General features: G+C 40.8%; 1 protein-coding gene across 2 annotated transcripts in view; it reads left to right on the plus strand.

Moving 5' to 3' along the window:
* The first annotated feature begins 6845 nt into the window (after nt 1–6845).
* Nucleotides 6846–23032, plus strand: part of kiz (kizuna centrosomal protein) — a 25524-nt gene continuing 9337 nt past the window's right edge. The window contains exons 1-11 of one of the 2 annotated variants that reach the window (XM_028566578.1): nt 6846–7122; nt 7697–7759; nt 8389–8551; nt 9672–9746; nt 11139–11748; nt 11832–12099; nt 15038–15157; nt 15947–16111; nt 17296–17446; nt 19469–19625; nt 21782–21844. In XM_028566578.1, coding sequence (XP_028422379.1) covers nt 6881–7122; nt 7697–7759; nt 8389–8551; nt 9672–9746; nt 11139–11748; nt 11832–12099; nt 15038–15157; nt 15947–16111; nt 17296–17446; nt 19469–19625; nt 21782–21844 — 2077 coding nt within the window. In that variant the 5' untranslated portion in view covers nt 6846–6880. The remainder of the gene's footprint in view (nt 7123–7696; nt 7760–8388; nt 8552–9671; nt 9747–11138; nt 11749–11831; nt 12100–15037; nt 15158–15946; nt 16112–17295; nt 17447–19468; nt 19626–21781; nt 21845–23032) is intronic. The other variant, XM_028566579.1, reaches the window with a different exon arrangement.

The following is a 23032-nucleotide window of genomic DNA, read 5'->3' on the forward strand; positions in this document are numbered from 1 at the left end:
AATGTAAACCGTGAATGAATGGAGAGACAGCAATAGGACGCTGTCCTTGTTTACTTGGTTTGTCTGGGTGCCAACATTTCCTAATTGTCCTCTTTGAATTTAGCAACTTGGTCTCTTGTCATTACGGTGGCACTGAAGTCCTAATGAGTGGAATTGTTGTCTGAAAGATGGCCCCCTTTTTTCCCTGCTGTGAAAGCACATTAGATCCAGACAGCTCATTTCCATTCCCCCTGTCATCTCTCTAGAAATGACGTGCAGTGCTTGAAACTGTTTATTTCCAAATTCAGACCTCCTCCGCAGCAGCCATCGGCTTCAATTACCAGTTTTTCCTGAGCGGAGCCATCAGGCAGCCTGACACTGAGGTCCAACCTAATTCCCACCTTCTCCAAAGTCAAGAGCATAATGTGCAGATAAAAAAGGTGGAAAATAGCCTGCCACTCATTAGCATGCAGCGCCTGCCTGTTCATTTGCTTGCTGCGAATGAAAGTTCTGACACTCAGCGCCTTGTGCAATATGAGAATAGTCCTCTTCAGACTGCCTCGTGTCCTTACTGCCATGGAAAGGTCATCGGCAGAGGTGTGCGCTCACCAACCTGGTGCTCTGCTCTTCACTGGCCCACCTGGGAGACGGGTTAGCCGGGGGTATTGATTCAGGGAGAACCTCATTACCTGCTGAATCAACATATTATTGCCATGTTTCACCCAGCCGAATTGTTTACAAGTGTCTTTAGTGCGGGCAAAAGCCTGCTCTGGTGGGCCACGACCGCATTCATTAGTCCCTGACCCCGGTGATTATGTGTTATCTGATACGCTGCTATCTGGCTTGGCCGCATGAGCAGGGCCACTGGCCTGCATCGGCCTCGGCCCATTACAAGCCCTCTCTTTTTCTCTCTCCGTTTTTCTCTCCCTCTCCCCCTTGATCCCTCTTTCCCTCTGTCTGTGCTCCCTATGAATGTATCCATTAGCCTGCCGATGTGTAAATTGTTTTCACCTGCACTGCGGGCAGATGGGGAGCAGTGTCTCTGTCGTGATTTCCTATGCATGAGCTTTCTAATCAGTCAGAGAGTAACACGATTCCCTTGCTCCTTGCTTGAAAAAAGGGTGAGCTTGCGCGAGCATGCACACATACATTATATGCATACACACACACACACACACACACACATGTTCTCGCACTCACAATATGCAATCAATATGCATGCTGTGTTGTGGGGATATTGGTGCAGTGGTAGCGGTGACAGGGTTCATTATATGGGCTCGCCTTACAACACTGCGATGGCTTAATACAGAGGTAAGGACCTGGCCCGAGCTGATCCTTGCCTCTGCCGTTCCCAATTTCAGTTCTAATCTAAGGATAATTTCACCTGGAAGACTAAACCCACATAAGCACAATGGTATCCAGTAGCAGTGTCAAACGAGTGTGACCCACGGAAGAGACAGGAGAGGATGCCCCTCACACAAACAAATAAAGCATTCCCTAATACCTTAATGTGGATGTGACATATGCCCTGTGGGCCTCTCCTGTAGAAGGGGGTCAAATGGGCCATCCAGGACTGGATTGGCTCTTTGGGTGTAGGAAGAGGTGCTCATATAATGAGCTGTCTATGCCTGGCTGCTTGTTTATTCTGGTGCTCAGACAGGTTACAGATATTGGTACTGTATGTAGGATGTTGTATCAAAATTGCTGATGACATTAGGGCTGAACGATTAATCGCATTTGCAATGATATCGCAAAATGTTGAAACGCGATTTCCTAATCGCAAAGGCTGCGATTTGGTCATGTGACTCCTGAGAGCAAAGTAGTCTGCATCAACTTGGCACACTAACGCTATGGCGTACCTTGACCTGTTGTACAATGGCCTCAGGATCGACAGAAACTTCAGTCCCAAATAGGAACAGTATATCATTTGTATGGGACTATTTTGGTTTAAAAAAAAGAAGTTGATGCGCAGCTTCAGGTATTATGCAAATGTTGCTAACGTTGCTACCTCACAGGGTAACACTACGAACCTGTATAAAAAAAAAACAACACAAAGCCATCTACGACAGTTGCATGGCTAAAATGCCGAACACCAGTTTGTCAAGTAAGCAAAATACCACCCAACAGGCATCACTCACCGAAATGTTTGAAAGCGTAACGTTAACTCCATATGAACGTACTTTAAAACGGAACGAGGAAATTACTCAAGCAGTAACGGAGTTTATCGCCAAAGACATGATGCCCCTTAGTACGGTCACAAAGCCTGGGGGTTCACGGTTACACAGAGTGTCTGTTTAGCACCGCAGGGAATTTAGTGACTTACACTCGCTCGTCACGGAGTCAGAGAGTGATAGCCGGAGTCTGGAGATGTTTTTAAGATGAAAAAAGGCGGATTTGGTGATAGATTTGATGTGAGTATGAAGTACACTGACCGGAGCTGGATCGGAGTGGGAGTTGCTAATTGTGAGAAATTGTTTCCTGTGTGTTCAGGATCACTATGGCTGGTAGTGCCATACCACTGCACTTTACTCTGCGTTGTGTGTTGCTGTTACTGACTAGAGATATAATTATGTTTAATATTTAGATATTAATGTTCAGACAGTGATTACATTTAACTTTGAGTTACCTAAATATTTTCAAAGAGGTACAGGCAGATATTTCTCTCATTTTATTTTCTGCATTTTTGTTTTGTTACTGACTGGAGATATACTATATTTTTACTTATTTAACGGTCTAGTAAAGTTCAAAGACAGTGTTTAAAAAGTGCAATCCACATGTTTACATATGTTTATTACAGTAAATAATAATAAAATAATCTAAATACTACTAAGTGTGGTAAAGCCACATATTTGTTTTTATCTTTCTGCAATCTGCACTTTAGTTTGTGTGATTTGTTTCTGTCTTTCATATGAATGTTTACACCAGGCTTGGTCAGTGCTCAATATACTACTGTGATTGAAGTAGTTAAATAAAAGATGTCATTCATATAAATTCATGCATCACCTAATTTCATCATCACATACAGGCCTGGCCTCCAGGAAAGAACAGTTTGTTTAATCTATCTAATCTTGTGTTGTTCATACTATACAATTATGTATTGCTTGTCTTTGTTGAAAAATACAGAAGACAAAGAGCTTAAAAAATAATCGCATATTAAATCGCCATCGCAATATTGGTGAAAAAAAATCGCAATTACATTATTTTCAAAAATCGTTCAGCCCTAGGTGACATCTACCATTATTGCAGTTTTACTGTATATGCATTTCTTTTTGCAATTGTACTGCAAATAACAGTTAAAACAGACCCACAACTACATTACGTAGGTAGCGGCTGTGGCTCAGGTGTAGAGCAGTCAACTAAATTGGAAGGTTGGGGGTTCGATCCCTGGCCCTGCAGTCCCATGTCAAAGTGTCCTTGGGCAAGACACTAAACCCCGAATTGCTCCCGATGCTGCGCCATCGGAGTGTATGAATGTGCGTGAATGGTGAATGGTTCCTGTACTATATAAAAGGGCTTTGAGCAGTTGTTAAGACTAGAAAAGCGCTATATAAATACAGTCCATTTACATTTACCATTGCTTAACATATTCAAAACCTGGCAATACATTTAGTTGAACACACAGGATACTAATGCACAGAGAGACAAGACCAAGAACAACACAAGCTAACCTCTAGTTCAGCATCAGTAATAGGTTCACCTGTCACCTGCTGCCTTACAGCCGTCACCACTGAGCCTGAGGTGGTAAATATGAAGGTGGAAGGGCACAGTCCTAACAAGGCCAGGGATCAGGGTAACGAACCAGGTCCGTTATAGGAGCAAACATTACGCCCTGGCTGTGGGAGGCCTGACCCAAACAGCCCAGCCCACATGAACCTCATCATCTGAAAACCACACACGCTGCCCTTAATCGCTGCTGTGTCACACCGCCACACCGGCCCTGCTATCAGCTGTCGGTCAAACTCCAGGCTCACAGACTCTTGTCAAACTGAGAGATGATCCTCTCCTTCCTGTCTCTCTCGCCTACTGACAGGATCTGCCTGTGGACCCCGAGCATGTAAAAATGATTGGAAAAGCAGCAGATGTCCAAACGAAAGAATCACAAAATAAATAGAGAATGAATTCACTCTGCAAACTACGACATCACAAGGCTAGCGTGGACTAACAACAAGCCACTGTCCTTAGACCTGGGAGTCTTTGTTCAAAACCACACTGAAGCATTGTGCTCTCAGACAGCACTCGAGACTGCCCTGATGTTTATTCAAATAACCAACAAGTGCAGCATCATGCTGAATCTGATCTCCTCACTCATCATTAGTGATAGAATAGACAGCATCTACAGAAAAAAAGGTTTATAGAAACAACTACATTGGAGAAAAAAAAGTGTCTTAACACAGCTTAGCACAGCCTCTTGGTGTTCAATTTCTTTTTGAGTCACAAATGAAAAGGCAAGCATTGGAAACTAGTTCCCCTCCAACCCATTCTATTTTGTCAGCTTTCTTTTCCATGAAATTATAAAGGGGATTTGTTGCAGCTTTTCATCCACTTGATAGCACTTAACTAATTGCTGTCCTCTCATAGACAAAAACGCACTCACAAAACATAGACACAAATAAATCATATGCAGGCATGCTGGCACATGTGTGTACATGGACACACAAACATATAAATATTAGATTTTGTAATCTTTTTTAAAATTTGAATCAGACATAGTTCTGAACAGATACTACTAATATCATAATCTGGACACATTTAATCTTTATAATATAACTTTGTTAAAATCAAACTATACCTGTGCCAACTACAAGTGCCTACTTTTTGAAATGATTATAAAAGCCCGGTCAAAACTCTTTCACTAGTGGTATCAGCCAATTATAGAAACAAGTGACCATTGAATTAACACATGGAACTTGAAAGCGTTTGCACTCTGATGTAGAATGCTCTCTGGAAAAAATATGTCAGACCTTAATTTGCAATTTCACAGGAAGTCACCCGTGTTCTGGGCAAACAATAGGCTTTAACTCAATGGAAACACAATGGCATTGTAAATGTTTAAATGTGTTGATAAATGTCCCAGTTCTTTTAAACACTCCACAATAGGCAACTCCGATGCCTTTTTTCTTCATAGATGAGAATTGAGGATTTGCATTAACCCCAAACACTGCTTCAGTATCTAAGTGATAGTAAAAAGAGTGAAGGGAGAGACATAAAAACCAGAGCTGTGGAAGAACAGCCACAAAAGACAGATAAACCCAACACCACAGAGAGGTGAGCCAACTGTTCCAAGTCTCACACAAGGGGAGAAAGAAAAAGGAGGGGGGTGGAGAAGATAATTTAGCATTTGTGTAAGCTGTTTATCAAATTATTAACTGCACAGATGTTTCTGACTAGCTAGGGGCTGAACATGGGCTCTGCCAGGCAAGGGAACAAAGGTCTGAAGGATTCAACGGAGATGTGCACTGAATATCAATTTAATTTACTAGCTGTTCATTCTCATGCAAATTGTGACCTCTGTTAGGGCATATCAATGGCCATACACATTGTATGTCTTATGAGGAGCATTAGGCAGAAACAGTGCAGAAACACTGTGTAAAACTACAAATAGGGAAAATAATGTTTTCAATACAGCTATTCATGTAGTAAGATTTGAAAAATGTATGCATGGCACTTTTTTGTTTTTAGAGATAAACACTTAACACAACTGTTTTTTGTTTTGCACCATTTGGGCTGTAAACATTTTCTAACTAGGAAGGAACTGTACTGTAGACAACTCACTATAAAGTTAAAATGAATGCTGTTCAAGAAACATGCAAATAAGAACAGGTAAAGAGAAGAGAAGTTCTGAGCCCTGAAGTTTTTCTATGCATTATCTACGCAAGAGGCATAATCATACTCACCAATATATATTTACCTTAACTTGAGTGTCTTTACTTTTGATGCAATCTCACTTGGTGTCAGTACATCTTGGGGAGGTTTCTGCCTGATACACAAAGTAGAGGAAAACATTGTGAGTAAATGGTGGTTGTAAATGGTGTCTATATTGTGAACCATAATCTGCTGAAAATATAAACATGAATGCATGGCATGACATCCAACAAACTTTTGATCACTGGCATCAACCTCAGCTGAGCTCAGCTGGAACAGCAATGTTGCAAGTCCCATTTTCTTCATCACCTCCAAAGTACCGCCTTTCAGCTCTCAACAGCACAAACAAAAAGCCTGGCAACAATATCAATTATACAAGCAGGGGGCAAACAAGGGGATTTATTTCACAACAAATAGCCTCACAGAGAGATGCTGAATAGGGCAGATTAGCATTAGAAAAGGACAACAAAACTCCCCAGTTCAACAGCTAAAGAGCAATTTGATGGGACTGGAATTGGGGAAAATTGCTTGATTAGGGTGTGCATTTGGATGGGGCTGTCAATTTCAGAATCCCAGCAAGGATGTGTAGTGTTGTCGCGTTGACAAAATGGCATGCTGCTGCAGTCAAAACATGACATTATGAGAACTGTCAGTGATGAACTTTGATAATGCAAGACAAGATCAGGGGATGATACAGCATCCATCTGGGTAAATGAGACATCAATCTATCTGATAGAGCAGGGGAAGCTTATCAAATGTAGACAAAGGAAGTCTTTTAATGGCTGGTATTTAACCCAGTCAGTTAAAATACATTTTTTTGTCAGGAAAAGGTGGGGTTTTATTAACTATTTAACCCTGGAAGCATCATTTATAAATCATTTTAATTTACTCTGGTAAACAAAACACGAATGTTGAAACTTTAGTTTTACACTTTCTAAAAGAGGGCTATCTTCAGTAAATATTTAAGAGTTTGTTGGGGGGATACTATCTTTTCTTACCCGACTTCTGTAACAGCAGGACACAGCATAGCTCTGGAGCCATGGATGAGGAGAACGTCTGTAGCCTAGCTACATACTCGCACCACGTGCTCTCTGTGTTTATCACCAGGGTATTCTGGGAAGCGGTGCTCATGGTAACCAATGTAAACAGCAGCCCTTCTTGTTCTCTTCCTCGTCTCGGCTCTGCAGTAGCGCCAAAGCGGATGAAAATGGCAAGCATGGCTCGCAGCGAGGACCAGTATTATGAAAAGATAACATCGATTCAACAAAACATGCATAAAAGGTATGTTTTCCCTATTTTTGGTTAACGAGACACGGCCTAGTTGAGACCGCGGACTCGAGTTGTGATCTCTGCTTCCCGCCGGGTAGCCTCCTCATGCCGCTTGCCACAGGGAGATAACAGGCTAGCTACTTAGCTAGCTAGCTAAACAGACAAGTCAGGGCAGATGCCGTGTACCTAGCTTGTTCATTAGCCTATTTACTTCAGGCGCTACCTTCAGCTAACAACAGTAATGTTGCACTTGATGAATGGAAGGCTAACCTGACGTATCTGTGAAAGGTTAACGTCCGCCTATTAGCCAAAGTTCCCATTAAGATAGCTAGCTATTGCCCGTGTTTATTTTTTATGAAACGTAAACGTTAGTTCGCTAATTCTTATAACGTTATCAACATTAGCATACGAATGGAGCTGACATTATGTAGCTAATTCGCATACCAACATTAGCATATAGGTTGTTAATGGGTAAATAAATAAGTACCGTTAATATGCTGATAATTAGCCCTTAATTAGCCTAGCAAAACCACGGAGATGCTGTGGTCTGTGTAGGTGACAGTTCCCCTGACTTGTGTGTGTGCAGGGAGAAACGGAGGCTGCAGCTGGAAAAGGAACTGTTTGCTTACTCCAGATCTGATAATAGAATGTAAGTTAACGTTATACAGATTACTGTATATCACAAAGAGATTACCATACCTTGTTCTTATACCTGGACTTTCAAATTTAAGATGCAACTTTTGATAAATGAGATATCGCCTATATATATATATATATATATATATATATATATATATATATATATATATATATGTGTGTGTGTGTGTATATATGTATATGTCAGTATTTTATTTACAATTAGTTTTAGTATTCACCATGTATATTTAAGCAGTATAGGCCTATACTGTATAGATGCATAGTCATGTTGGTATTTTAATTTGGAAAAATGAAAAAAAAGGCCCTGGCATTTGTGTTAATCTTAATTTGTTTTTTTGTTCAACAATATATTATCACCACAAGTGTGTTACAAGCAGTACCCCTTTGGATGTAAGCTGAACAGTTTACAATTTACAGTTTACAATTTACAGTTTTCACTGTAAATTGATTCTTGTGAATATTAACATTCCAGATCAAAACAGCTGATACGAGAGTTGAGAATAAGATTAACATTTAAAACACATTGTGCTTAACCTTTTCTTGTGAAAAGTCTAGCTCTTATTTTTTGACAATGCTCCTTGATAATATTTCTTTGGAATAATAGTTCTCCACTGCCTTCAGCTCACAGATAAAGTGTTCCAAACTGCGCAGTTATCTCAAGGAAATCTGTGACAGGGAAGCACGAGCAAAAATGAGAAACCTTGAGCTTCTGAGAGATGTGGAGTGCATAGAAATTAGGATGAAGGAATATAGTCCTGACCATGGCCCCCTGCAACAACAAAAGGTATAGAGTGCACGCATGCGCACACACGTAAACACACATACACACACTCACACACAAACACTTTTTTATTATTTAAATTGAATAATCATTTATTCATTTTTTGAATACTGTGTTTAAAAAAAAAAACCGTAATACCAAATATACTGGACAATAAACTCACAAATAATATAATTTTTTCGAGAAATACATAGTTATTATTATAGCATACTGTATGTGCTGTAATTTTAACACAGAGTAGAAATATTTCATTGCAATTGCTTGATGTGACAATAGTAAACCCTCAAACTGTGCAATTCATCACGACAAACAAATAAACGAGGGAGAAAACAATGAACCAGTCAGATTATCACTTAAAACTCAACGACAGTGCTTGACAGCTTAATATCAAATTAACAAAATTGGCTAATTATGACTCGCTGAGTTAATTGCCCAATGTAGAGACTCTGAAGTGCTCCAGAGGTTTAGTCATTCTCTCCCCTCAAGCAGTTGGTTTATTTCCTCTTGATGCTTTATGAGTCCTACATGTTTGTTGTTGTTTTGGTCGTCCTGTTGCTCTCTGTTTCCATTGTATAAAGTCAACCTGATTTTTCTGGTTGAACTCTGATGTTTTTGGTGCATTGAAAAACATGGAGTGGACAGTGAGTAAAGTGAAGTTACACGTGCTGGTGTTCATACATTTATGACAATTTTAGTGTAATCTTAGTATTTTAATATTGGTTGTGCAAAACATTCAAATACAAGACTAGATAAACGAAAAGGTCTGGCATTTTTGAGCTAATCTAAGTGCCCTTTTTTTTTATTTGAGTTGGGATTAAGGCAGTTACTCTGGCCGGTCAGACAAATGTTAAAGGATGTCAGCAGCAACACTGATGACCCTTATTTGAGAAAACCTGTTGTGATTGACGTTGTCACTTTTGCTTTCATACCTCCTGTTTTCATACTATATGCAGATAATATTCAACAACGCTATCACAGCATTATAACAGACAATTCCTAGTGTTTGCATAAAGTGTCAGTTTGCCTGTCAGTTAAATATTATGACTATCATCTTTCTGTTATTTTTCTGCTCTTATCTTACTCTTATCCTTGTGTATAATTCATGTCGTTGCATCTCTTACAGGCTGACTTTTTCAAAAAGATTTCTAGATTTATGGAAGAAAAGAAGAATGTAGACAAGGAGCTCGGCACAGCAAAGGTAATGCTAATATTTGCAACAAAGTGTTTGGAAGTAACATATTTGTACATCATGTACTTTACACATGTCACATCTTCTACTTTACATTGTCCCCTGGTGTGTGTTTGTGTGTGTGTGGGTTTTTAGACCATTTTTTATGGTTGAAAAATGGAACTTGTTTTTTTTTTATGTTGAATCCTTCTTTTTTGAAATGTTTACAAGGTTTATGCAAATCTCAGTTCTTTTAAGCTATGTTTTCAGGTTTAGAATAACAAAGGAAAGTAGACATTATGCTGGGTAAATCTGTAGAGGAGTCTACATTTAAACTGTGTATCTGTAATAGCACAGGTGTCTAATCCTAGCTGGTGCATCTGTACAAGCGATGTAGTTCAAGTCCATAGCTGCTTTCTCCCTTCACTTAAGGCAGTTAAAGCTCTTTTAGATGAAATGTCTAAGACATCTCATAATAACTTGGAGCATGCTGTCTAGAGCAGTCACTTGTAACTGTGTGCAAAACCCCGTCAGCCTGTCGATATTGTAATGAGCAAAATGGTACCGTCACTCCATTATGCATACAAGCCATTGGCTGGCAGTGTGCATGTCCCTTAGGCTGCAGCATTCATTAAGGGAAGCTTACCGGGCTGAAAGCTGGAGACAGATGATAACGGGATATGATTTTCATATTTAATACATTCCTTGGAAGAGCACACGCGTGCCGCAGATTGATAGAAGAATCAATTGCTACTTTAGTGGAACACTTTCTACTTTGCCCTGCAGCTACCGATGGAATCACTCAGCCAAGAAATTAACTTTTCCTCTTTTTTTTTTTTTTTTACCTACTTTGTGGATCTGCTGGGCAGGCTGCATGGTTTACAGTGAATGTTATTAAGCAGCTAACTGTTTGGTATTTAAGACTCTTATCAGAAAAGAAACAGAAGCCATGCTTTTTGTTATTATGTTTGGAGGGAGGCTTTTTTGCTTCACTCTTCCCCCCACCCCATGGTGACATTGCAGACATGAATCACAAGTTGTCTAAAGGATTTCTAATAAGATGAAAAGTTAAAACATTGATCCTGATTCTTCTGAAAGATGTTGTGAAAAGAATTCTGACCTTGGCCCAAATAAGCTACACGTATTCAAATGTGTAAAGGGGATAGTTAGCATACTTGAATTTCTTTCTAAATAGGCTTATTCAATTGAATTCAGTTTATTTATGAAAGGGGACAGTGCATATTAATAAAACGCATGACTTTACATGGGTTAAAAGTGCAGTTGACTCAACTTTAACTTAAGCAAGTCATTTAAAGTCTTTTGAATAATTGTATTTGACAAAAAATAAAAATGTTATGAGGTAATGTAAAGAAAAAAAACGAAATAGGCTATACATACTTAATTGACCCCCCATTTTTGCAGGTTGAAACTGTGTATAGACGGCACTGGGACAGCTCCCTCTCTCACCCAGCTAGGGATTTTACACAACCACCAGTGGTAATTTTTATGGACTACCAGACCTCCAGAGGGTCTGACGCTGAAGCTGGCACCACAAGTGTACACTCACACCAAGCATTGCATCGTTCACCCAATCGCAGCATGCACTCCCGCGAACGTCTACCAAGTGGCCTTTTGAAGGACTTCAGAGTTGGCGGAGAGGATGCTGCCAGCAACCGAGCACATTTATCAGATGACATTTCAGGCTCAAACGATTCCCCTGACGGCTGTAATTTGAGTGACAAACATGAAAGAACGATGGCAGTGCACCCATCTGTTCGTGCCTTAACAGGCGCAGCTGGCAATGTGCCTTTTGGAAGTGATGATGAACAAGAACCTTTACCTCTGGTGACCTTGACGGGGCCTGAGAAGAATCTGTCTCCCAGCAGCAGTAGACTCATAAAGAATTCCCCTGCAGAACACACTGACTCCCGAGAGGTGGCTCATCAGCCACCCATAATGGAAGATGGAGAGAGAGGTCACAGTCATTTCATGCCTCAAACCACTTTGGAAAAAGAAGCTCAAGATATTCCAGGTTTGTAATGCTATTCATCGCTTATTGCCGTGTAATATCTTTTTATTGTCTTTGCTGACATCTTTATTGTGTTTTACATTCAGGTAGATGTGAGAGTGTCAGCACACCAAGCTCTGATGTGCAGTTGTCGGAGAGCAGTGCTAGTGATCTGTCCATTTCCCTGACACAGTCTGAGCTGGAAGAGGATCTACCAGAGGGTGTGGCACCTGAGAGGAATGGCACTTCTGGAGGGAGTGATGATCACAATCAGCACAGTCCTGAATCATCCCTCCACTCTGATGGGTCCAAGAACACACCACAGTTAAACTGTGAATCCTTAGCTCCAGCTCCAGCTCCAGTGGCCGTGCAAAGGTACAGTATGTATGACTTCTGTACTTTGTTGTCTGGAATTTTCTAAGTGCTAAAACACTAACATTTTAAATGCTTTATGGCATTGCACTTCTTAAAACAATGCACAATGCAGTCGGTATTTATTTTTCACCCAAGATTTAAGGCTAAGCAAGCTGAGAAAGGAGAATGTTCTGCATAGCCATGCTGAACCACAGAGGGCTGTTAATGATAGGAGCGGGTGAAGACACCGTACGGTCATTGCCACCATCACATCAGAGGCTGACAAAGAGGATTGTGGGAGTCACGGTCGATGCCACCATGCTCTCTGTAGCTCAGCGGCAGCTGCAGTAGTGGCAGTGATGCATCTTATAGGGAGAGCTCAGGACCTGTCACCAACAATATTGCCATAATCCAAGATAATGCTGTAACAGAGCAATTTTCTGCTTGAGAGACCTCAGGAAGTCCCCAGTGGAGGAGGAAATTTGTGGCACCATAGAGTGTTCTGGAGGGTGGGCATGTGGACAGCACTTACAGCCACAAATCCTTAGCGTGATGATGGCCTCTGAGTTGAAGGATCATTTTGGATGGGGTTAGAGCCACAGAAAATCCCATGTGAATGTTGGAACCCAGAGCCTCTGCATTTCCCCTATAATATACAATAGAAAAAGACAAAAACTTTTTTTTCTTCTTTACCATGCAGACTGTCTCAGGGACATTTTTGTATTGTTCCCGTTCTTGGGTTATGTACATTATACTTATCTAATATTAGATGCTTTATTTTTTAGATTAAGTACCCAGTTGCTCACAATGATGTTATTCAAAACAACCACATTTCTATTATTTTTGAGCATTGTCTAGTGTATTTTATAAAATTGTCTAAAAATGTATCAAAAGGAGTGTGAAGGCTTTCATTTTCTCTCTGAGAGTTTAGCATGTTTGTTTGTGCATGACTGTGTGTCTGTGTGGTCGACTATACTGTTTATAGTGTGACCTCAAGAGGAACTGCAGTTAGCCTGTGCCGGGGAGACGATGGTGGGGGCTGCAGCTTTCATTGTTAACACGGAGGGCTTCTGTGTATGAGGAGAAAACCAGAGGCTTTGATGTAAAGCTCAGAGAGCATCCAGTCTCTATCCTCTCCCTCTTTTTCTCTCTCTCGCTCTCTCTTAAGGTTAGAGTTTATATTGCTCCCTCCATTCAGCTCACAGTCAGGAAAAACAAGCCTGGGCAATTCATTAGATTATCCCATTATATTTCTCCTCCAGCATTGCTGGGGTGAGTGAGGGTATACGACTGAAATATCCTCCAGGTTTTTTCTTCGAGACTCATCATAATGGTCTCACTGTATCCTGCTCTGAAATATGTCGTCCCTGAACTGCACGATGGTGCTGCCTCATTGGTGACAGCATGCCATACAATATTAAGTTGAGTTCTTAAAAATCTTATACAAGTCTAGAGGTAGAATGTAAAATGTACAGGCTTAAAAATAATGTAAATGTTTTGCAATGTCATATATTTTTTATGTTTTCCTCAGTTGTCTTCTCTGGTTTAGTCTCAGTAAAGTTATTGTACATTATCACACAGTACTTTGTTAACTGTGTGCTCACAGTGTGGTGGGACATATCCCAAATTCCGTCAGGCAACGTGTTTACTTGTGGTATATTTTTCTATTCCTTTGTGTGTTATATTTGCTGTCTGTGCCAGCACGGTGAGATTCGTCTTACCACTCAACGGTCAGACCATTCCGTGTGGTAAATCACACTGGAGCCAGTACTATACACTGTGTAGAGCAATATCGCTGCAGAGAGGCTAACCTCTTCCTCCTAGCTTACAATACTCTCCTGATGAGGCAAACAACAGCAGCATCTAAAGTGAGGTTGGAGACCTTGACATAAAAACTGGCAACAATACAATGAGAGAGAGAGAGAGAGAGAGAGGTTTGCAGAAAAACACAACTAATTCACTTTCTCCCTCTCTAAAGGTCTCTTTTTGAAGAGCATTGACAAATAAAGTGGAAAGAGAAAGATGACTATTTCAAGGCCCACGCTGACGATAAGGGAGAGAAAAAAAAAAAAAAAAAGATAGAGCTTTTGCTTATGCTACTTCAGCCACACTGAAGAGGACTTAGCACAGACGGATTGCACACTACAGAATGTCATGGATATAATTCAAGCTACCAGCTTAATCAGGATGTTACCAGGAAACAACCTGCAAAAAAGAGGGAGCAATTGTTTGCTGACCCCTAACCCAGGAGCCCATTACAGATTGTCATAAATTCTTTTTGGCCCCTTTTATGTCGGGGGGCTCAGGATCTCTCGGCTTGGGGTTTCATGGGAGAATTCAATGAGGGCCACCCAGAGCTTAATGCTCAAGAAAGAGATGGATTCCCAATATCCACATGCATTAGGCATCCATTTCTCAGTTTGCAGCCTCACACAGGACCAGATTAAATTGTAAATCTCTCACCAAAAGAAATCATCTTGAGGCCCCCATTTTTTGTGTGGACATTTTAAATGTGAGATGGTGGTAGTGATGTTACAGAGTTATTAATATTTCCAGTTGTTTATTTTCATAATCATATTACCTATTCATTTTGCCATTTAACTGTTTATTGTTTCACTTTAACTGTAGGCAGGGAATTCTACAAGCTCTAGTTTTAAATGCCAGGTTTCACAAGCTTTCCCCATACAACCTGTCATTACATGTGGCAACCTATCAATTGTTGAAGTCCTGTTATGTGGCAGTACCATTCTAATGATCAGATTCCTCCAGCGGTCCTTGAGTACCTGAAGGAAATTGCCTGGAAAAATGCATCACAGATTTTTGAATCAAATTGGATCCTGTTTTTTTTTTTTTTTTTTTCTCTCTCTTTTTCTTGTACAAACAGCTGCAGGCCTATCGATCACATGGCCTCCTCTATTTTTATTTCCTTTCACCACATTAATGGGTAATGTGTATTTAGTCTCTCCCAGGAAGGACTCTTTAATCTGCTGGACAACATCGAAGGACGACTTCATGGTGAACAGACCATTGTGTACGGGGATTCTGCAATTGATGGAAGACAACTCAATAGAATTATCAGGTATACCTTCTTTCTTTCCCCAGACTTTACAATCTTATCTCTCGCTGTCTAAATTAAATGCTGTGTATATTTATTTAACGGCCATGGAGCAGTTTTGTGCAGACGAGGAAAACATATTATCCTTCTGCCAAGGGCTCTCACTTTAGATGAAGTGTCATCACCAACATGCACACGTCTTTATTTCTGAGGGGTTTTCAAACACATGGGATTGTTATAGTAACCACCCTGTTGAATTGTTATTGGGAGTCAGGGAGATGGAGAATGGAGAATGTGTTTCATTAGGCTGGGCTTATTTTTTCATAAGCCTTTCATATTTCATAGCATGATTAATTTACCATAATTGGAGTTCTTGTTGTAAAGTACGGATACATGTCTGGCAAATGAAAGCTTTCTCACTCGTTTTAAACCCAGTTGATACTTATCCCCATCTATGCAAACATTAGTGTAAATGATGTCAACAACACATTCAGTCGCAAAGAGGGTGGCCATCTTATGTCATGACCCTTAGTGTCATGTTTAATCTTGCTGTGATATTATGTGAGCAAGTGTGTATGTGCATTGATGTGTATGATCATACTTGTAGTGTGTGTGTGTGTGTGTGTGTGTGTGTGTGTGTGTGTGTGTGTGTGTGTGTGTGTGTGTGTGTGTGTGTGTGTGTGTGTGTGTGTGTGTGTGTGTGTGTGTGTGTCAAGTGTTAGCAGCTGTTGGATGTACTCCATGTGCTCCTGACCCACGGGCTGAGCCCAGGGCTCCATGGCAATAGCTGACTGCTCTCTATATATTGGACAGCCTTTGTAACGGTGGAGCGGGCTTGAATGACGAGGACCTTGAAGCATGTGGAGCAGTCATCCTTCATGAGCTTCAGAGGTTGTCATGGAGCACAGCAAAGGGCTGCCTGCTACCACAGGATCTAGTGAGAGCTCACCAGTCCAGCACTGAGCCTAATGAAATAAGGTAAGGCCTCCTGGTTTCTCTGTGAATCCAACACCAAAGAATGATGCCAGTGTTTTTTTTATTCTGTATTTATTTCAGGGCATTTTTCAGCTTTATGAAACTTATGATTCTGGGATTGCAAAAAGAATCACAATGGCATAATCAGGTTTGATCATATGTGTACAGCTGTACTAGTCAGGTAGTGTTGCCTTTTTTCATATTGCATAACATAAATTTGCATTATGTTATATTTGTAACAAACTGCAACTTTTGAGATGCTGGGGGAAAAAAATAGTTATATGATACAATATAGTGTGTGTGTTTTGTAGACAATGACTTTTTCAACTCCCCTAACAAGAAGTGCTATAATGGTGTCATTCAGAGCACAAATATCAATGCTCTGAATGCTACAGAGTTCAATAACCGTTCTTTTCTTTTCATAGAGAAACACAGAACAGACTTACAGTTAAACTGAATTCCACTATTTAGACAAAGAGTGGATGGCTGCCTGTGTGTGCATTATTTTTTTGGCCAAAATAGTAAGAGAGAGGGCACACACTTACAACAGTTACTGAGATATTGCACGCCACCATTCAATACGGTCTCCCTTGTCCACAAATGCAAAGGTCATCTTTACTGTCACCTTGCGCGCTGCACGGGTGAATGTCATGAGTAAATTAAAATGCCCTATCTGTGACTTCCAGTCCTTTGGATAATGAATAGTTATACTCTGAGCCAAATCCACGCTCTGCTTCACTACTCTATTGATTTCACTGAGACCTTCCCTGCTATATACTCAATCCAAAGAATCATGAATCAAGAAACATTGAGCATTGTCCCTCTCTTTCCTGTGGAGATGCCTATTGCCTCTTTGACCTTTTTATCTAGTTTTCAAGGTGCTACATTGCTGTCTGTGTCTGTTCAGTGTTAATTGGAATTAATTAATGATCTCTATCTTTTAAAGTGTTATGATGGATGGATGCCAAGCAAGCAGCCTTTTGAGAATGTTTCATGAAAGAAATAGTGTGACAGATGAATTATAATTTCACCTAATGGGCAAACTTGTAAGATTTCTCAATTTTCTTGATAATCAAAGAATCTGTCACTGTAAGGAGGTACAATTGGGACTTATTTACAGATGTCCCACTGTGTATTAAATAAGAAAGCCTCTCTTTCTCTCCCACCGCCCCCCACCCTCACCACAGCACCAGCCTCCCTCCTGATGCTGCTCGGCTGTGGGATCGCTGGTTCAAGCACGCCCTTCTGCTGAAGGAGCGCCGTGTCCTCAGCACTGAGCGCTTGGTCCAGCTGTTTACGCCGCAGCTGCTGGAGCGCCATGCCGCCTACAGCCACCAGGTAGCGTTGGAGGCACATACACTGCCACTACACACACAAATAGGAGGTCACACACTTGCATTCACCGAGACCCACTCTCAAAAGCAAGCAGACATTAACACACACATATGACTGCAGGAGTAAAATGCCTTCTTTTTTCTTCTTTCCAAAAAGGCTAGTGTTTTTGTTTCTTAAGCATGTTTTTTTGTTTTTTAGAAGAGCAGTGTAGTCTGTACTAAGTGCCCTCTTTGTGTCTGGTGTTTGAAACCAAGCCCTGGCTGCCGACTCATCAGATTGCTCCACACGTTGACCTAGACAGAAGGGAAACCCTGACCCATGCGCTAATCGCAAATTACAGCCTCTGCTTGGCTTCTTTCATCTCATGTGGCGTATTCATCTGAGAAACACTTGCTTTTAATTTGGCATTAGACAAAAGTATAGCCATCAGCTGGGTCCGATTGAACGAGGGAGCCATTTGGATCTTCTCCACAACAAACAAAATTATTTTAAATTTCCCTCTCATTGACCTTGTGCAGATCATGCTCAATTAAACAAAGAAAGACATAACAAATAATATCACTTTAAACGCAAAGATAATGTCAAGAGATATATCATGTAAATCATAAAATGTACAATTCTATATGCAGGAATGATCATATGTACTACATGCAGGTTTTTATAAACATTTTTGCGAACTCATCTTGTGTGGGTTCTTGTGGCTCAGAGATCTTGCTCCAGTGTCCCCAACGCAATGAGAGAAGCAAAGAGGGAGACTGTAGAGCCTCTTGAAAATATGAACTGACAAAAGGAAGAGAGGCACGGCCATCTACATCATTGTGTCGAAGTACATGAGGAAAAGCCTGAGTGAAAATCTTTCTCCCCCTTTATCTCTCTCACTCCATCTACTCCATCTATTTCTCTCTCTCCCTCTCTCTATTTTTCCTTCTCTCCCTGTATGTCTCTCTCTCTCTCTCTCTCTCTCTCTCTCTCTGTCCTCTCATACAACAGCTTACTCTCCTCACACAAGAGCAAACAGAAATTTCCATTCACGTAATGCCACACAGCCTGGCTACTCCAACAAATGGGAGCATGCAGCTCGCATGCACACACTCAAAGAGGCCCTTTGAATATTCAAGTGCTAACAGTTGCATTCATTGATATTTAAAATGCAGTGGGTCTGCGAGAGCCCTCAACCCCAGTACATTTGACTAAATCTAAAAAAAGAACAAAGACAGATATCGGGGACAAGGATCAAGACAGTTTTTTTGTTGTGCAGCAACATCAAATACCAAGTGCCAAGCTCAGATTGGCATGTGTTTGCCTCTCTTCCCCTCGAAGAAAATGAAAGCATGTACATTGTCAATCTTCACTGCGACTTATTGATAACAACTTAAAATGTACTTAAAGTTTGTCACTGTCAAAATCCTCCTGATCATCCCCTCCCTATTAGTGCTCATTAAAAGTTGCAAATGGCTATCTGAGGCTGAGAGGCAGTCTTTGATCACAAAAGAGAGATGATGATGGCAGGATTTGATACGGGGGAGGGAAAAGGGAGAGAAAGGAAATCGGTGTGTGGCATCTCCCTGCTCCTCATCTCCCGGAACAGCTCCTCTTAATTGTGTATCCTCATCTCCACCAGAGATTAAAAAAAAAAAAAAAAGGAGCTGGAGAGGGAGGAAGAGAGCAGTTTGTCTCAATTTTCTCAGCCAAGAGGGGAGATATCTGGAACGTGTTGCACATTAACGCCAGGGTGATTGCATTATTTAGGCGCTTCTCTAATCTCATGGATGAGAAGAGAGAGGGAGAGGAAGAAAAAAGTGTGATTGAGAGCAGGAAAGTGTGCGAAATAATCTTTTTTTAGTTAAACGAGTGAGAGAATTTGAAGTTATTTTCCCTTGGCGTTTGAACACGCCAAGCTGCACCTCTGTGCGAGCAGCCATGGCCAAAGAAAATGACTTGCCTAATCGGCGAGAGTTCAATTTGACACTTCCTTCACAAAATGAGAACAATTAAGAGTGTAGTTTTAATTTGTTCTGCTCACAGGCCAAAGTGCTGCTGAGGACACTTGTGTCCCGGTCCAGTGAGGAGTGCCCCTCAGCAGAGGACGAGAGTGACTTGTCTTCTTCATGTGGTCCTCCTCCTCTCCTGGCTGACAGTGATGTGAAGCCCGCCAGGCCGGTCCGGAAGCAACAGATCCAAGGTTACTGAAGAGTACTAGTAGGGCTTAACGATTAATTGCATTTGCAATAATATCGCGATATGTTAAAACGCGATTTCCTAATCGCAAAGGCTGCGATTTGGTCACATGACTCGCGAGAGCAAATCAGTCTGCACTCTGCAGAGAAAGCATCAACTTAGCAAGCTAACGCTACGCCGTACCGTGAGCAGATTTCTGTCATTCAAACAACTCTGAGTTGTAGTTTAAAACTTTTACAGCCATTTAAATTAAATGAAGGGTTTTATTCTGGCTCGAGGCTACAGGCACAGTTAGCAACGATTAGCTCTGATTAGCGGTTAGCTCCAGTTAGCTACCTCCATTATAAAGATATTGAGCGGAGGAGACTGCTGGGGCAACATGGCATCATGACTTTGCGTAAACATACACGGCACTTTCCTAAAGCCAAATGGCGTGTTACGCATTCTGAGCTATCCACGTGTATGTCTACGCAGCGGATGTAAACATACACACCACGTGGCGTCACCACGTGCCGTACTATTGCGTCACACACGTAAAAAAAAAAAAAAAAAGTTGGGTTTAGGAAAGAAACATTGGGGAAGCTTAAAAATAAATAAATAAACAAAACAAAAAAAACGGTTGAAAAACGCCACACGCGGGACGGCTCTCCTGGGTGAAAGTCCTGTGTTTTACTTAGGTCCTTTCATACTACTCACTACGGCGAAAATTCACACGGAATGTAGGTCAATGGCGGCCGAACGGCTAAAAAACGATTATGCGTCTTGATAACACACCAAAACGGCATACGATTTGCGTGTCATACATACGGCACTTTATGACATCAGTCTGGCTGGGGAGAGGGGTAACAACCAGACTCTGATAAATGACGTTCGGGGAGCTTTCACAGCAGCGTGGCTGCGTTGTTTCAACGATTTTATTAGTACAGTTAATCCCACGACAAAACCAGCAGCAGCATGCTACTACAAACGTAACGATAGCCTCTCTGAGCAAGTGCAACGTTGACGCAGTCATGCTCACGGCACGCAACTTCATGAGAGGGAGGGGCTGGAGGCAGCTCCTCTGTGTGTGCTGTTAAAAAGAAAAGAAAAAGAATACACCATTGTATATACTGTATATACTATATTTTTACTTATTTAACTGTCTAGTAAAATTCAAAAACTGTGTTTAAAAAGTGCAATCCACATGTTTACATATGTTTATTACAGTAAATAATAATTAAATAAAAAGTGCAATCCACATGTTTACATATGTTTATTACAGTAAATAATAATTAAATAATGTAAATACTACTAAGTGTGGTAAAGCCACATATTTGTTTTTATCTTTCTGCAATCTGCACTTTAGTTTGTGTGATTTGTTTCTGACTTTCATATGAATGTTTACACCAGGCTTGGTCAGTGCTCAAACTACTGTGATTGAAGTAGTTAAATAAAAGATGTCATTCATATAAATTCATGCATCACCTAATTTCATCATCACATCCAGGCCTGGCCTCCAGGAAAGAACAGTTTGTTTAATCTATCTAATATTGTGTTGTTCATACTATACAATGTTTTATTGCTTGTCTTTGTTGAATAATACAGAAGACAAAGAGCTTAAAGAATAATCGCATATTAAATCGCAATCGCAATATTTTTGGAAAAAATCGCAATTAGATTATTTCAAAAATCGTTCGGCCCTAATTACTAGTATTAAAATAGGCATAATGGGATATTCTAATTAGACTACAGTATTTGAATGCTGGGGTTTTGGCTATTTGATATGGAGGAATTGTTGCATTTTCTAACAATCAAAAACTCTCCCCTCCGCAAGAGTTTTGTTACAGTTGCCAGTAGATTCCCACAAATGTCCAAAACATTCCACACTGAGATAAGTCTGCCTTTGCACAGTAATATAAAACAAGACCATTAACAGGAACAGATGTAGACTGCTAATATATATATTTTTTGCAACCCAACTCTGCAGAGAACTAAAACTTTGCTTTGATGAAAGAAATCAATTTCACCATAGAGCTTTTTTTTATTAATCCTTCACAGCCCAGTTTTCCTGCAGGCTTCTATTCAGAGCTAAAGAAAGACCCCCCCCCCATTCCCATTTCTATCCTTAGACTCCCTTCCTCCCTGCAACTGCTTCTCACTATGCGCTTCCCTTTCTTACAGAACTACAAAGTACTGAAGAGGACAGCCAGGACGAAAGCCCTGTGGAAAGTGTTCCTATTAGAGGTAAAAAGGCATCGCCGGTGCCCCAGCATTCACACTGTCATTATGTTGTGGTGTGTTTTCTTCCCACTGCAGTGAATAATGGTCTCTTTAACGCAATAGCTGAGGCAGGATGATCAAGGTGAATCCAGGGTCAAAGTCCCACCTGAAGAGCTGTGCTAGTTCTCTCTAATTATGTCCGAGAAAAACACTAGCTATGTTTTCATCCTGGTCTGAGGCATTCTGGCAAAACTGATAATTCGCTGGCCCGACATAATGCGGCTGCTTTAATTGTCAGGACGCCAGGGTGGGAAGCGCAAGAGATCTGTCATCGGCTCTCATTATCTTCTCAACAAGGCTTTGGAAAGGCTGGACTTGAAAAATACTAGATGTGAAGGCATCCTGGAAGCAGTTGGTGTGCCCATCCCTAAGCCGCACCTCTGAAATGTAAAGCAATCCTATATTACCCTTGGCTATCAAACTTCCTACGGGTGTTTCATGTGTCTGCATCCCTAAGGTGCACAGCAAGCAGAGTGAGTCCAGTTTCCAATAGCTGCACTTAATCAAAAGAGCCATCACCAGCAAAAAGAAACAAAAAAAACATGACAAGATTTTGCAAGGAAGGGTTTGCTGTGGTGAGCAACATCAATGTCACAATTTATTTTTTTACTTCATGTAAAAGCAATGTCTGTATAAAGGGCTGTAGTGAAATATCACTGTAAATATCATGGTTTTTAGAACATGATTAACTTTTGAAACCAAGTAAAATAATCGGACTCGGTCATACAAGATCACACTTTTCCTCCATCATTTGATTTGGTATGCATGTTTTATCATTTAGACAACAGCCCATTTTTCTGCTCTGCTTTTTGCCAGTGCAGTGTCTTAGCTCCTCTTCACTATGATACCCACTTTAGTGTGCTGGAAAGTAATTATGAGTGTTTTTAAAACAGAATATCAATCATTGCCTTGCTGGTAGATAATGTGAGATGCTGATTGCTGTCTCATGGAAACTGTTGCTTACATACTGTAGGCTAGAATCAACAGCTTAGCTGATTGAGCACAGTGTTTTCACCCACTCTGTTCAGCTGTGAGACCAAAAGACTCAGTTACTGAAGCGTGTTGTCTCATCAAACACAGAAACCTCTGAAAGTTGGAAACCTGGGTTTTAAGCAAATATTTGACTGTGTGTGTGTGTGTGTGTGTGTGTGT

This window comes from Perca flavescens, chromosome 20 (genome assembly GCF_004354835.1).
Source record: "Perca flavescens isolate YP-PL-M2 chromosome 20, PFLA_1.0, whole genome shotgun sequence".
Lineage (NCBI taxonomy): Eukaryota > Metazoa > Chordata > Actinopteri > Perciformes > Percidae > Perca > Perca flavescens.